The 14719-nt window shown below is 35.1% G+C and overlaps 1 protein-coding gene across 21 annotated transcripts in view; it reads left to right on the forward strand.

Moving 5' to 3' along the window:
* The window catches only part of PLEKHA5 (pleckstrin homology domain containing A5), a 237422-nt gene that overhangs the window by 131197 nt on the left and 91506 nt on the right, over positions 1-14719 (forward strand). For all 21 annotated transcript variants that reach the window (XM_082740620.1, XM_082740621.1, XM_082740623.1 and 18 more), the window contains 3 exons: positions 9169-9252; positions 9996-10116; positions 14074-14178. In XM_082740620.1, the coding sequence (XP_082596746.1) occupies positions 9169-9252; positions 9996-10116; positions 14074-14178 (310 nt within the window). The remainder of the gene's footprint in view (positions 1-9168; positions 9253-9995; positions 10117-14073; positions 14179-14719) is intronic.

Genomic DNA, 14719 nt, shown 5'->3' on the forward strand with positions numbered 1-14719 from the left:
ATAGTACTCCGTTTTGTTTCAAGTAGAAGGGTACTAAAAACAAGAGTCATCAGTACACATTTGAGCTGTTGGCTCTATAGTTTCAGCCTAACTTGAGACATAAATAGCCTCCGTAGTTCCCACATCTCTTCCGCCTTGCTCCCATCTAACAACGCTGTGAGGATGTGGCACCTTCTTCTATGGATTGGGCCCTTGTGAGAGTCCCAGTCATGCTATCAGCTTCAGTGCCAGAGCTGCCGGAGGAACTGCCAAACCACTCTGATACCCTATTTTTCTTAGATTTAATTAAATCCTTCTTTCTTTCCCATAAGGGAAACGCGTGATTCAGAACAAATCATACAAAGGGGTTTGCCTCTGAGTCTGGTAAGAGACAACCAAAATCTCTTCTGTGGAATACTTTTCTAAAACTATGTCTTTTTTATGCACAGTGGATGAATCTTCAATGTTATTGCCACAGTTGCACATATAAAACACTGCCCTGTCAGATGTATTTCTCAGAAGAATTATATTGGTTATTAACAATGTTAGTAGCAGATTTTGGTATTTCTTAAATTTAAAAACAGAATGGACTTTGTATTAAAGCAGTCATTGAAATTACCCATGAAACAAAGGTGTTAAAACATGTACACACACTCACACACAAACAAGTATTTCCACAGGAGAAAGTTGCAATACTAAGAAGTATCCAGAACATGGCATTTAGTTGGCCAAAACATTAAAAAAAAAAAAAAAAATCTGACACCAAAAGCAGCAAGAACAAAAACAGTGGGATTTGCAAATTATATATCTGATAAGAAGCTAATACCCAAAATATATAAAGAACTCCAACAACTCAATAGCAACACACACATACACATAATCCAATTTTAAAATCTTTTTCCCCCTTTTTAAACCCATAATTTTATTGAGGTTTATATATGAAATGTGCAATTTTGTGCATTTATTGTGTGGAGAGGGTATTTCATTAGGGATCCCAGTGACATCCTCCCTTACAAGTCTCCCTCTGAAGGAAGACTAGAAATGTGGATTGAACAAAAAATGCCTGCTTCAGTGACCCTGGAAAGGAGCACAAATACCAGCCTCCACTGTCCTCAGTGTGCTACCATACAGTTTAAGTTATTCCTGCTTACTAAGCACCTGCTACTAAGAGCTGACCCAGCAAATTGCTGTTTCCATAACGAGGCTACCTCCACTGTCCTCAGTGTGCTACCATACAGTTTAAGTTATTCCTGCTTACTAAGCACCTGCTACTAAGAGCTGACCCAGCAAATTGCTGTTTCCATAACGAGGCTATAGGAGCCTCTGGTGTTTTTTTGTTTTGTTTTGTTTTGTTTTTTAAGATTTTATTTATTCATTTGACAAAGAGAGAGTGCACAAGCGAGGAGAGGGGCAGAAGGAGAGGAAGAAAAGCAGATTCCCTGCTGAGCTGGGAGCCTGATAGGGGTTGGGGGGCCTCCATCCCAGAACCCTGGGATAATGACCTGAGCTGAAGACACTTAACTGACTGAGTCACCCAGGCACCCCCTCAACTTTCCTTTTTTATGTAGGCTGCTAGAAAGATTAGTGCTGCTTAAAATGGCCCAGCTTCATCTAGATTTTCTAGTATAGTTACTTAGATCATGTATTATTTGGTTCACAAGTGAGGATTTGAAAAGGAATCAGGTAGAATATGGATATAGTCTATCTCCAGTAGATGTGTCATTTTTAATTTGTTTTTTCTATAATTTGATAGAAACATATACATACACGAATTTATTCACCTTAAGATCTTTTAAAACTAAATTATTATTGGATAAAGTAGTTCCAAAGAGGCTTTAAATAAGCAGGTCTTGCATTTGATCTTCCAATTTAGTAAATGGTGCATGTCTTGTAATAGCAAAGAGGGCATAACGTCAAAGAACAAGCAATTTGTGTTGCTATTTGTTGATTTCTTGATACCTTTCTAAAAATGGCATTGATTTAGCCCTTTTATCTGGACTGCTGATAGAACATGATCATCAGACTGAGCTAGTGAATATGACCTATTTCCTTCAGCCCTGATCTCTCTGGAATAGCTGAGTCCATTCTTTTTTTTTCTTTTCTAAGTGTTGTTTGTCACTATTTAAGAACCTTCTCACATATTGCCTTTGCTGGCATAAAAACACAGCTAATCTTTCTTTGGAACTTTTATATTAGAATTACTTTTCCCCTCTGCCTTTTTGACGTATTAGGGGCAGAAGCCTTTACCAGAAATATGAAAAGTTAAGAGATTACAACTTTATTCCTTTACAATAAATACTGAGTATAGTAGCCCCTTCTTTTCTGCAGAGAATATGTTCTAAGACCCCTAGCAGATGCCTAAAAGCACGGATAGGACCAAATCCTACAGGTACTGTTTTTTCCTATACATACATACCTATGGTAGAGTTTAATTTATAGAGTAGGGCACAGTAAGAGATTAATAATAATTAATAATAAAATAGAGCAGTTAGAGCCACCTGCTATAATATGGCCTCAAAATATTTTGTACTGTCCTCACCCATATTCTTGTGATGTGAGACGATTAAAATGCCTGTGTAATGAGATGAAGGGAGGTGAATGACACAGGTATTGTGTTAGAGCATGAGGCTCTCAGTGACCTCCTAGGGCATATGTCGGAAGGATCATCACTGCTGTTAACCCGTGGGTAACTGAAACTCAGAAAGCAAAAAACCATGAATGAGCGCAGCCTACTGGGTGGGTACTAATTTAAGCTGTTTTAATGTAAACAGTTGACCGAACAGTATTTTAATGACAATGATGTGCTGAAAGTCCTGGAGTTCCAGTTAAAATAAGCAACAATTATCAAGGACTTACTCTGTCTCAGGCCGCGTTTATGCTGTTCACCCTTTTCATCCTCTTAAACATCTCCACTAGAAAGTAAGTTTCAGGGGCGCCTGGGTGGCTCAGTGGTTTGGGCTGCTGCCTTCGGCTCGGGTCATGATCTCAGGGTCCTGGGATCGAGCCCCGCATCAGGCTCTCTGCTCAGCCGGGAACCTGCCTCCTCCTCCTGTCTCTCTCTGCCTGCCTCTCTGCCTACTTGTGATCTGTCTGTCAAATAAATTTAAAAAAAAATAAAATCTTGAAAAATATAACATCACAGAAATCTGGAAGTAAGAGTGGATGAATACCTGGTGTCGTATTTTTTTAAGTTAGGACTTCTGCTATGCCACAGAGTTGAAAGACAAGATGGGAATTAGTTTGTTCTGTGACCATGAGTTTTTTTATGTCAAGACCTGAATTTTATCTCTTATTTCTAAGGATTCCTCTAGAAACAAATTTATGTAACATCATACCTTTCCAGTTTTACCTTTTCATTCATGGAAAGTATAAAATCTCTTGACAAGGATTTTTTTATTTTTTCGTTTATTTATTTATTTATTTATTTATTTATTTATTTATTTATTTTAAGATTTTTATTTATTTGACAGAGATCACAAGTAGGCAGAGAGAGAGAGGAGACAGCAGGCTCCCTGCTGAGCAGAGAGCCCGATGCGGGGCTCGATCTCAGGACCCCGGGATCATGACCCGAGCCAAAGGCAGAGGCTTTAACCCACTGAGCCACCCAGGCACCCCGACAAGGATTTTTTTTAAATGGCATCTTTTCTATCAAAGCTTCAAATGTACTTTTAACAGCATAGAATTATGTTGTTTATAACTTAATGATGCAATCAGTTTTGCTGTAACACAACACATTGCTCCTAAAAGTCACCTCACTGTGCAACATGAAAAGCAGGGGGCTTTTGTAGAAAATGACTTATTAGAAGACTACTCAAAAACTTCATTAGTTACACAAAAAAATAAAGATAGGAAACTAAAAGCCATTGTACAGTTTTACTGTTTTACTGTTAAATGGTTAGGAAACACAAATACTACAGATACCCTTTGCTTTCAAAAAGGGTCTGTATATGGAAGTGAACATTGGGAGGGTTTCAGCTTGTGAGTTTTGGGGCAGTTTTGGAAGTTGGCATATCTGAAACTCTAAAAAGATGTGTCACTGCATGGGAGTGAGCGTGTTTCATAAAACAAGCGATGAGCTAAAGTAGCTGGCAGATAGTGGGGTTGTACAGTTGTATAAGTGGTGTACTTCCTCTGTACACAAACAAGATCACAGACAAAATCATGCATAAACAAACACAGGATTTATGTGATACTCAAGTTATTCCCTAACAAATGAATCACATTGGAGAGCTCGCTTTTCCACAAGTGTTACAGCAGAGTTGATAGTACTCCTGATTTGAATTTTGAGCCCCTTCCAAAAAAGAAAAAAGAAACTTGTGGAGTACAAAAAAGATAGCAGGTGGAGGACGAAAACTTCAGTAGAACTGAAGAAAGGCTGAGAATCTTCCCTACCCTCTCTCCTGCTGCTGAGCAGTCTGTCCTCCTTTGTGCCAATGCAGTGGCCCTGACGTGGTACTTAAGCAGTGGGCCAGCCCCCTCCCACGGTTCCTAGTTAAGATATGTGTATAGCACTAAATATATACATATATATGTATATATATAAAATAAAGAATTAGTATATCATGTGTTCAAAGAATTCTGTGCATTAACAGAGATGGCTTTGTGGAGATTTTTTTCAAGACTCATTTGGATTTTATTTACAGTGCTTTCACTATTTAGCACTCAGTATTCATTTAACTTGTATTTTTAGTTTCTGTGTGTGATTTAGAAATTATTAGGGCACCTGGGTGGCTCATTCAGTTAAGCATCAAACTCTTGATCTCAGCCCAGGGCTTGATTTAAGGGTAATGAGTTCAAGCCCTGCCTTAGGCTTCATTGCTGGGCATGGAGCCTTCTTTTAAAAAAAGAGAAAGGAAGGAAGAAATTTTGTTTACCCTTGCCATTACATACTTTAAAATGCAACATTATTATAAAAATGAGGTGTAAATGCCAACAGAAGAAGGAATGATTTTGAAATTTAATATATTTCAAATACAGTTTTAAATATGTAAAACTGCATATAAAAATCTATTTGTACAGGAGCAGTAAGGATTGCCAGTCCTCTGAGGTGGTAGAAAATTACATTTAAGCAGTTAAGACTGGAATTGATATTTTGGCTTGTCAACTTTTAATTTGTTTTTGATGAAATAATTAGAAAACATTACTGTGAGTTTCCTGTTTGATAAATATGTTGTTTAAATTGGTTCTCAGGAGGGCATCTGGGTGGCTTAGTCTGTTAAGCATGTGCCTGTGCTCAGGTCATGACCCCGGGCCCCTGGGATTGAGTCCCACATCGGGCTCCCCACTCAGCCAGGAGCCTGCTTCTCCCTGTTCTTTCCCTCTGCCCTGCTTGTGTGTGCGTGTGCTCTCACTCACTCTCTCTCTCTCTCTTTCTCTGTCTTAGATAAAATCTTTAAAAAATAATAATAAATAAATTAGTTCCCAGGAGCCAGATTTAGGAGTATTTTATAAGACAGATCAAATGAATAAACATTTGAGGGAACTTACTTATTTTATGTTACAGTTTTATATATATATATACAGAGAGAGAGAGAGGAAAAAGTTATATCTTTCGTTTTATTGTACTTCTCTGTATTGTGCTTCACAGATAGTGTGTTTTTTACAAATTGAAGATTTGGGGCAACCCTGCATTGAGTTAATCGTTTGTCAGTATTTTTCCAACAGCAGTCACCCACGTCATGTCTCACATTTTGGGAATTCTCGTAATATTTCAAACTTTTTCATTATTTTTACATTTGTTATGGTGATCTGTGATCAGTGATTGTGACTCACTAAAAGCTCAGGTGATAGTATTTTTTAGCAATAAAACGTTTTAAATTAAGATATGTACATTTTTTAGGCATAATGTTATCACACACTAAATAGTATAAACATAACTTTTATATGCTCCAGGAAACCAAAAAATTCATTTCTCATTTTATTGCAATATTTGCCTTCAAACAGTCATCTGAAACCAAACCTGCAGTATCTCTAAAATAGGAAATAGGCCTGTAAAAAACTTTCATGTTAGAGTGCCATGGTAGATTTTATATGAATTTTATGTCAATATAATATCAATATTAGGTAAAAGAAAATAGATTGGATACTTTGAAGAAATAAAAGAAGAACATAAATATATTTGTATTTTATATTGATTTTAGTCACTGGTGTTTTAAAATAGAACACTAAGATTTTTACTTAGTTTTAATTTAAAACATTGTGATCTGAAAAGTGCTTGTACAATAAAAACATCAATTTAATTGAAAATAACATCCACTTGGGAAAAAGAATGTGCTCTTTTTTTAACCAGTCATTATTAAATATCTCCATTCCTGTATGTCTTGTCTAATGGGTACCCATATCTGTTTAATGGTCAGGATATCAGAGAAGTCTCTTAGACAGATAATCATTGCAGAGCCATATTGGTATAATTTAAAGCTTCTGGAATATTAGGATTAGAGTCTACTATATTCCTCCTAGGCCAGATGACAGAACATAGGTAAATAATGCAATATATATGGGTTTATTTGCTTTCTTTTTGCAATATTGGGGTTTTTTGTTCGTTTTTTTAAGAATTTGTGTATTTCTGTATTTCTGCCACACAACCAACACTGGCTTTTTAATGCTTTTAAGGAGAGACTTTAAGGAAAAAAGGTGCTATCCTCCATTTTTTATTGTTAAGGTGTCCTAATCCTTATCCCAGGTTACTTTACCCGCCTTTGCCCCCACAGGGTTTTACTCTTAAAATCAGAATTTACAGGGGCACCTGGGTGGCTCAGTGGGTTAAAGCCTCTGCCTTCGGCTCAGGTCATGATCCCAGGGTCCTCTGCTTGGCAGGGAGCCTGCTTCCTCCTCTCTCTGCCTGTCAAATAAATAAATAAAATCTTAAAATTTAAAAAAAAAAAATCAGAATTTACATACCTCAAGGCGTTCATAGCATTCATCACATCTGGGTACTTCAATATTTTCCATTTACCTCCAGAGGCTATTTTTTTCTTAGTTTTTCTGTTAAGAATCAGTGTATTGCTTACTACATAAACTGGTATCCCACATGAGACTTTAGGTTTCTACCACTGTACTTTTATAAATCAGCAAGTTAGAAAGTCACTCACATAACTTTTCTGTAGTGAAAACACCACTCTAAATAAATATTTAAACCTACCAAATCTTAATACCTCTATTGTATAAAAACAAAACCATCACAAAAAGCTGGTAATTGATAGGAATGCAAGCTGGTGCAGCCGCTCTGGAAAACAGCATAGAGGTTCCTCAAAAAGTTGAAAATAGAACTGATGACCCAGCAATTGTACTACTGGGTATTTACCTCAAAGATACTAATGTAGTGATCCAAAGGGGCATGTGCACTGCAATGTTTATAGGAGCGATGTCCACAGTAGCCAAGTATGGAAAGAGCCCAGATGTCCATGGACAGATGAATGGATAAGGATGTTGGGCGTATGTGTATACACACAAAATGGAATATTATGCAGCAATAAAAAATGAAATCTTGCCATTTGCAATGATGTGGATGGAACTAGAGGGTATTGTGCTAAGTGAAATAAGTCAATCAGATAAAAACAACTATCATATGATATCACTGAAAAAAGGAATTTGAGAATCAAGGCAGAGGATCTTGGGGGAAAGGAGGGAAAAAATAAAACAAGATGAAACCAGAGAGGGAGACAAACCATAAGGGACTCTTAATCATAGGAAACAAACTGAGGGTTGCTAGAGGAGAGGGGAGTGGACTGATGGGGTGGCTGAGTGATGGACATTGGGAAGTATAAGACTGATGAGTCACAGACCTGTATTCTTGAAATAAATAATGCATTATATGTTAATTGATTGAATTTAATTTTTTTTAAAGGGGAAAAACCTGATAATTTAATGATCTTGTAAACTTGTTAGACCAATTATCTAAAGGAATAATAGAAACACATTATATTCCATCAATCATTCTACTCTAACAGTAGTCAATATGTAATTTTTTAAAATATGTAATATTTTTAAAATTGTGTCTATACCTCTTTTGTGATTTCAGTTTTATTTCATGGATAAACTTCCAAGTACTATGTTACCAATAAAAGTAATATTAATGGAAGTTAGGCTATAGAAAAGAAATTTAAATATGTAAAGTTTGTGTCTTATGGTTATAGACTTCCTAAAATATAGAGCACATACAGTCTCTTAAGATTAACAAAGCAATATTCAGTTACAACATCTTGAAATTTTTCTCTGTAATGAAAGTAAATTTTCTAAGGTTGGGCACAACAATGATACATCTTCCCTTACAGATTGCCTTATTGTATGTTACCCAGTGGGGAAAAACTTAATTTACAAATGATGATGTTTGTTATTTAATCTATCAATGTATATTACATATTTTTTGACATCTAGTAATTTTGGTTTAGATAATTACTTTGGGAAATTTCTCTTCCTTTCTCATTTCAAGAAGACAGCAGGAGACCTAATCTTATCACTCAGTCTAAAAAGGATAGTATTTCTCTAAGAAATAGCCATCCTTAATTGAAAGCAAATTTTTTTCAGCAAAGATAATAAGTAGATTTTTCTTTCTTTCTGTTATTTGTACATTTAAGATTCTTGTTTTCTCCTTCAGCTTTCATTTTCTATAATGTACTTAAGTATCGTAAAACTCAATGCCATTACATTATTTATGTAAAGATTCTTTACTAAAACAAAACACCAAAAAATATTGCTCTTCCTGTGGTACTGTTTTTTTTATTAGTACCCATATAGCAGCACTTTTAATTTTTTTTCTGTATATGAATTTGGCATTAGTTCTCTATACGTGTGCCTAAATTAAGATACAAAATAATGGAGGTGTAGGTAGTTACTCATACTTATTTGTTGTGTCCCATCTATCTAATGTAAAACGTAATAAGCATGGAACCAGATCAATTTACCTTTATTTATAAGGTGTGAGAAGAAAGAATTAAGGTCAGGTGTTGGGGGGTAGGAGCTGCATTTTAACTGTATGGTAGAACTGTAGTAGCATTCACACACAGTGTATATACGTGGTAGGAAGTAGAAAGGGTGTGTTTGGATACTGCATACCTGGGAGGTGGAATTTCATCCCTTTTGTTCACTACTGTTACAGTAGGTCACTGTTTTGCTACCAGAATATTAGAAAAGCATTTCTGATAATAGAAGTACATACACACATTTCTCTTTTCCTCTTTTTTCTTTTAGCCACAATGAAAGGAAAGTGACTTGTAAACATCCAGTCACAGGACAGCCATCACAGGACAATTGTATTTTTGTAGTGAATGAACAGTAAGTAAAGAATTCTGTGGAATGCCTTCACTTTAAAGGTCATTAGTATAAGATTGCTCTTACCCATATTTTCAATACAGTATGGTTTAGCAGTTTTCTTATCTGGGTATTTGCAGGCAGGTGTAGCAGAGAGCCATCTGTTTACGGTGGATGGTATAGAACATAGTTTAAAACTTTCTTTCATGAAGAACATAATCTCAAGCTGTTTTTCCAATACAAGCACAGGTAGTAAGCCCAGGAGTCGGAAATTTAAGGTCAGAGAAACTATCAACATGGTCGAATTATTAAACTAATTTGAGCTCAGTTTTTCTCATCTTAAATCACAGAGAGTGGTGATTCTTTCTCAGGATTGTTCTAAGCATCAAATGAAATATGTGTGAAAATACTTTATATGCTGGCACTGTTCACAAAAAAATAGTTCTTAGTATCATTATTGTTTTCAATATTAGAGTAGCTAATCTTATAACTGAAGTTTTAATTTTCCAGTTAGATGACCAAGTAGAATATCTGTAATAATGCTTATTAAAATCAACATGACTTTAACCTATGTTGTGCTTAGAAGAAATGTTAATTTTATTTAAAGTAGTTATAAATATTAAGCTCTGACTCTAGGGCTTATTAAGCTGTAACTAGTATCCAAATAGTTTGAAAAAGTGAGACACCAGCTTTGTTAACTCTCAGGAAGCTTCATTGTAAAACAGTTAACATATACAACGAGTTTTAGCATTCTGACATATTTTTAGGACCGTTGCAACCATGACACCTGAAGAGAAGAAGGAACGACCTATAAGCATGATAAACGAAGCTTCTAACTACAACATGACTTCAGATTATGCGGCACACCCAATGAGTCCTATAGGCAGAGTAAGTTATTTTGCTTACTGTTGAGTTTTGATAGCTGGTGTAATGGTAGCATCTATTACTAGTACTCTTAATGCACTTAGGATTGTAGAATAATAATTATATAATATCAATAATAAATTTATTTTTACTCTTACATGAGCCTAATTACATTTGAGGTAAATGACTTAAGCAATGGTATAAAATATATAACTAGTAAGATTAAGTTTTAATAGTTTAATGACTTTTTAAAAAATATTATAGAATTCAGATTTTGAATAATTTTGCAAATGTAATGGATGTTTGTGTGGGAAAATGACAATTTATTGAATCAGCTGAAGTTTTAAAAGATGAATGGCATAGAAATCCCTTTTTCTGACTGTTATGTACACCTAGATTGAGTAGACAAACATTTTTTTTTAAGATTTATTTATTTTAGGGAGGGGTGTTTAGGGACAGCAAGAGAGAGAATCTCAAGCAGACTCTGTGCAAAGCACAAAGCCAGACAACCATGAGATCATGACCTGACCTGCAACCAAGAGTCAGACATTTAATCAACTGTACCACCCAGGTGCCCCTGAGCAGACTGACTTTTTAAAAAATAAATATAAAATCCCTTACTGCCAAAGAGAAGCCTTGTGCCAGTGTGCTTGATAACTCTGATATATTTAGAATCCATTATATTAAAAGTGCCATAGTCAAGTGGAAATAAAGGTAGATGGTTTTTCTCTATAATTAGAAAGAAAAATGGTAATTGTTTAATCTGTAATCCTAGGAGCCTAGATTTTATGTCTATAAAAATTTATAGTTATTGCTTCTTGAACTTTAAACCACAATATTAGTATTTTAAATTCAGAATTCTAGTAAGAAAATTTTAACAAACTCTTGGAAAATATGCTACTAAATCTGAATAAATAATTGCCTTGAAGTTGCTTTTCAGTTTTTAAATTAATGCAAAAGAATCAAGGGATAATAGCATAGGGATAATAATTAAAATTAATAATATTTTATAACTTATAATAAAAATACTCTATAAAATTTGATATCAAAATTATAAAAAAATTTTATAGTAATAATTATAAGATTAATAATCAAGGGATTGTAATTTAAAAATAATATAGGGGCACTTGAGTGGCGTAGTCGGTTAAGCATCTCTTGATTTTGACTCAGGTCATGATCTCAGGGTCCTGAGATCAAGCCCTGCATCGGGCTCCATGTTCAGTGTGGAGTCTGCTTGAGATTCTCTCTCTCTCTCTCTCTCTCTCTGCCCCTCCCACTTGTGCTGTCTCTCTCTAAAAAAAAAAATAGAGTAAAATAATTATAATATTAAATTATGGTTATTGTAAAGAAATGGATAATAGGCAATTATCTATTTTAAATGCCTCTTTTAACATTTTTTGTTTTAATGTTCTTAAAATGAGATTTTGTAGAATATTATAAGTTAATGTAAATTTCCAAATAATGGAAGTAATTCTGAATTTTTTTTAAAGATTTTATTTAAAGATTTCTTTTGCTTGCTTATCTGCTTTTATTTATTTAAAGATTTTAATTTGTTTATTTGACAGAGATCAGGAGCAGGCAGAGAGAGAGAGAGAGAGAGAGAGAGAGGGAAGCAGGCTCCCTGCTGAGCAGAGAGCCCCATGCGGGGCTTGATCCCAGACCCCTGAGAGATCATAACCTGAGCCGAAGGCAGAGGCTTAACCCTCTGAACCACCCAGGCGCCTTGCTATCTGCTTTTAATGGTGTTGTTTCAATTATAGAAAGTGAACAGTGTAAAGTCAAATGTCAAGAGAAATACTCAGACATAAAATATAAAACATATCACATCAAGTCAACACAAGACTGGAAGGATCTGCTTAAGGTCATGTAGCATTTTCTCCTTGGGCAACTCTGAACTTAAACAATACAAGACAGATGGTGTTTACTGTATTCTTAAAAGTGTCCATAAGGGTACACAGTCTTCTGAAATACTGCTTTATTTAGCATGAAGATTTACTTTGGCAGGAATGGTAGTGGTAACCAACAAAAACAAAGAAGCTGAATTTGAGTTCTCATAAAAGTGAATGACATCAAATTATTTCTAATTGTTCAACTTATCTAGAATCTAGATAAGAATTTGGTTTTTTGAAACGTCTGTTAGTACATAATAGTATATTAAGACCCAGTATCAACCACATTTTCCCCAAAGCGTGTTTCTTGATTAATTTTAGCTTACTCTTGGGTAATGCTTAAACATAGTATAAAACTCAAATGGTATACTAGGACCCATCTACTTCTCACCTCTGAGCTCTGGCACCCAAACGACCTTGTGATGCAACCGGTACCAACTGTGTGCATCTATCCATTTAAAATAACTGTTTTAATAGGTATGGAATATCTTTCCTTTGTCAAATGACTATTTCTGTTCTACTGTTTCTTGGAGCTTATTACATGAAGAAAATGACTATTTATCCACAATGTTGTCAAAGTACTGTGCCAGAAAACTTTCTAACCTCTGAAAATCAGATATGTGAAAAATGGTAGCCTTTTTAATTTTAATTAACATTTTTCATATTATGAGTGCGTTTGACCATTGTTTTCATATATTTAACAGTAAAATTTCATTTTCTGGGCAGTGATTTTACATAATTTGCCCATTTAAAAACTAGGTTATAAGTTTTCTTCTTATTGATTTCTAGAACATTAAAGGTATTATTGTTATATGAATTGCAGATATGCATGCATGATTATGTATGGTTTAATCTCATTTTAATTTTGATTTTTGGGTTTTATGTCATATTTAGAAAGCCCACCTGCATTCGGAGTTTGTTTGATTTTTAAAAATCTTTCATTCTCTTTTGTAGTGTTTTTATAGTTTTGTTTTGACATTTTTATATCTGATCTACCTGGAAAATTTTTAGTGTAAAGTTTGAGGTTCCAATCCAGCTTTCTTTCTAAATAAATGACTTGTTGGCTGGCCCTCAACCTACCTATCATTTCACTAGATTTTGATAAAAATATATTAATGAAGCATTATAATGCTCAGTTACTCTACTAGCATTTTATGTTATATAAAAATTCAGAGGGCGCCTGGGTGGCTCAGTGGGTTAAGCCTCTGCCTTCGGCTCAGGTCATGATCTCAGGGTCCTGGAATCGAGTCCAGCATCGGGCTCTCTGCTTGGCAGGGAGCCTGCTTCCTCCTCTCTCTTCTGCCTGCCTCTCTGCCTGCTTGTGATCTCTCTCTGTCAAATAAACAAATAAAAATCTTTAAATAAATAAAAGCAGATAGCAAGCAAAAACAATCTACTTTCCATTAACTCTTAAAGATTTGTTCATTTTTACCCAAGGTTTATTCAATTTATATAGCAAGTAGGACAAAATACTGCCATACATTGTACCTTTTTCTTTTCTTTTCTTTTTTATGATTTATTTATTTATTTTGAGAGAGAGAGAGAGAATCCTCAGGGTGACTCCCCACTGAGCAAGGAGCCCAATATAGGGCTCGATCCCAGGATCCTGAGATCATGACCTTAGCTGCAGACAATGTTCATTGCCCTAACTGAGAGGCTCTTGGTTTCAGCTCAGGTCGTGATCTCAGGGTCAAGGGATCAAGCCACCGGATAGGCTCCACACTGAGCTTGGAGAGTACAGGGGATCCTCTCTCTCTTCCCTCTGCCTCTCCACCCGACTCCACCCCAACTTCTGTGCGTGCATGGGCACTCTACTCTCTCTCTTCCTTTGTTTGAAAAAAAAATTGCATGTTCCAATTTTAAAGGACAGATTGTAAAACTTGTGATTCTTTGTAATATCCTAGGTGAAAAATTCTTTGTGAATTCTTACACTTGAAACAAGGAAGTCCTCAAAGGCAGAATTGCTATAATTCACCTAAAAAGATTAAGTCCTGCAAGTTTCAGAGAAATATGAAGAGATAAAACTACGAAGATGAAATTCAAATACCTACACATTAATAACACATTTTCTGTTTTGCTTTTTTCTATTTAGACTTCACGAGCTTCAAAAAAAGTTCACAATTTTGGAAAGAGATCGAATTCAATTAAGAGGAACCCTAATGCACCTGTGGTCAGACGAGGTTGGCTTTATAAACAGGTATTTTTTGTTTATTTTCTATTTGATGTGAAAGAAAGATGGAATCAAGAGAGACCTTTTCAGCTGAATATACCTAAGACAGTTACATAAAATGGAGAAGAAACTGAAGAGTAATGATCCACATTCTCTTTATTACCACTGAAGACCATTAGGGGAACAGTCAAGAAGGAAAAGATCATGGTTACTTAGAATAGAGATAGTATGTGTTTGTTACAGGTATTTCTAGATCTGAAATTAAACATGCTATATGAAAATGTTAGCAATAATATATGCTAAAATTATCCAGGCAGAAACATTTTTTAATTGGGGGAAAAAACATACAGAGGTTTTGCTCATTTTTCTATTCATATAAAATCATTAAATGTGTACAGTTACATTCTTCTTTGCTTTAATTTACAGAGAGATCTGATCATAATTGAGATTTTTCAGATTTTTCTCAAATTTTTGTTTTTAGGCTCTCAAAACTACTCTCTTGGGGCGCCTGGGTGGCTCAGTGGGTTAAATCCTCTGCCTTCAGCTGGGGTCATGATCCCAGAGTCCT

This window comes from Mustela nivalis (genome assembly GCF_964662115.1).
Source record: "Mustela nivalis genome assembly, chromosome: 7".
In the NCBI taxonomy this organism is placed as follows: domain Eukaryota; kingdom Metazoa; phylum Chordata; class Mammalia; order Carnivora; family Mustelidae; genus Mustela; species Mustela nivalis.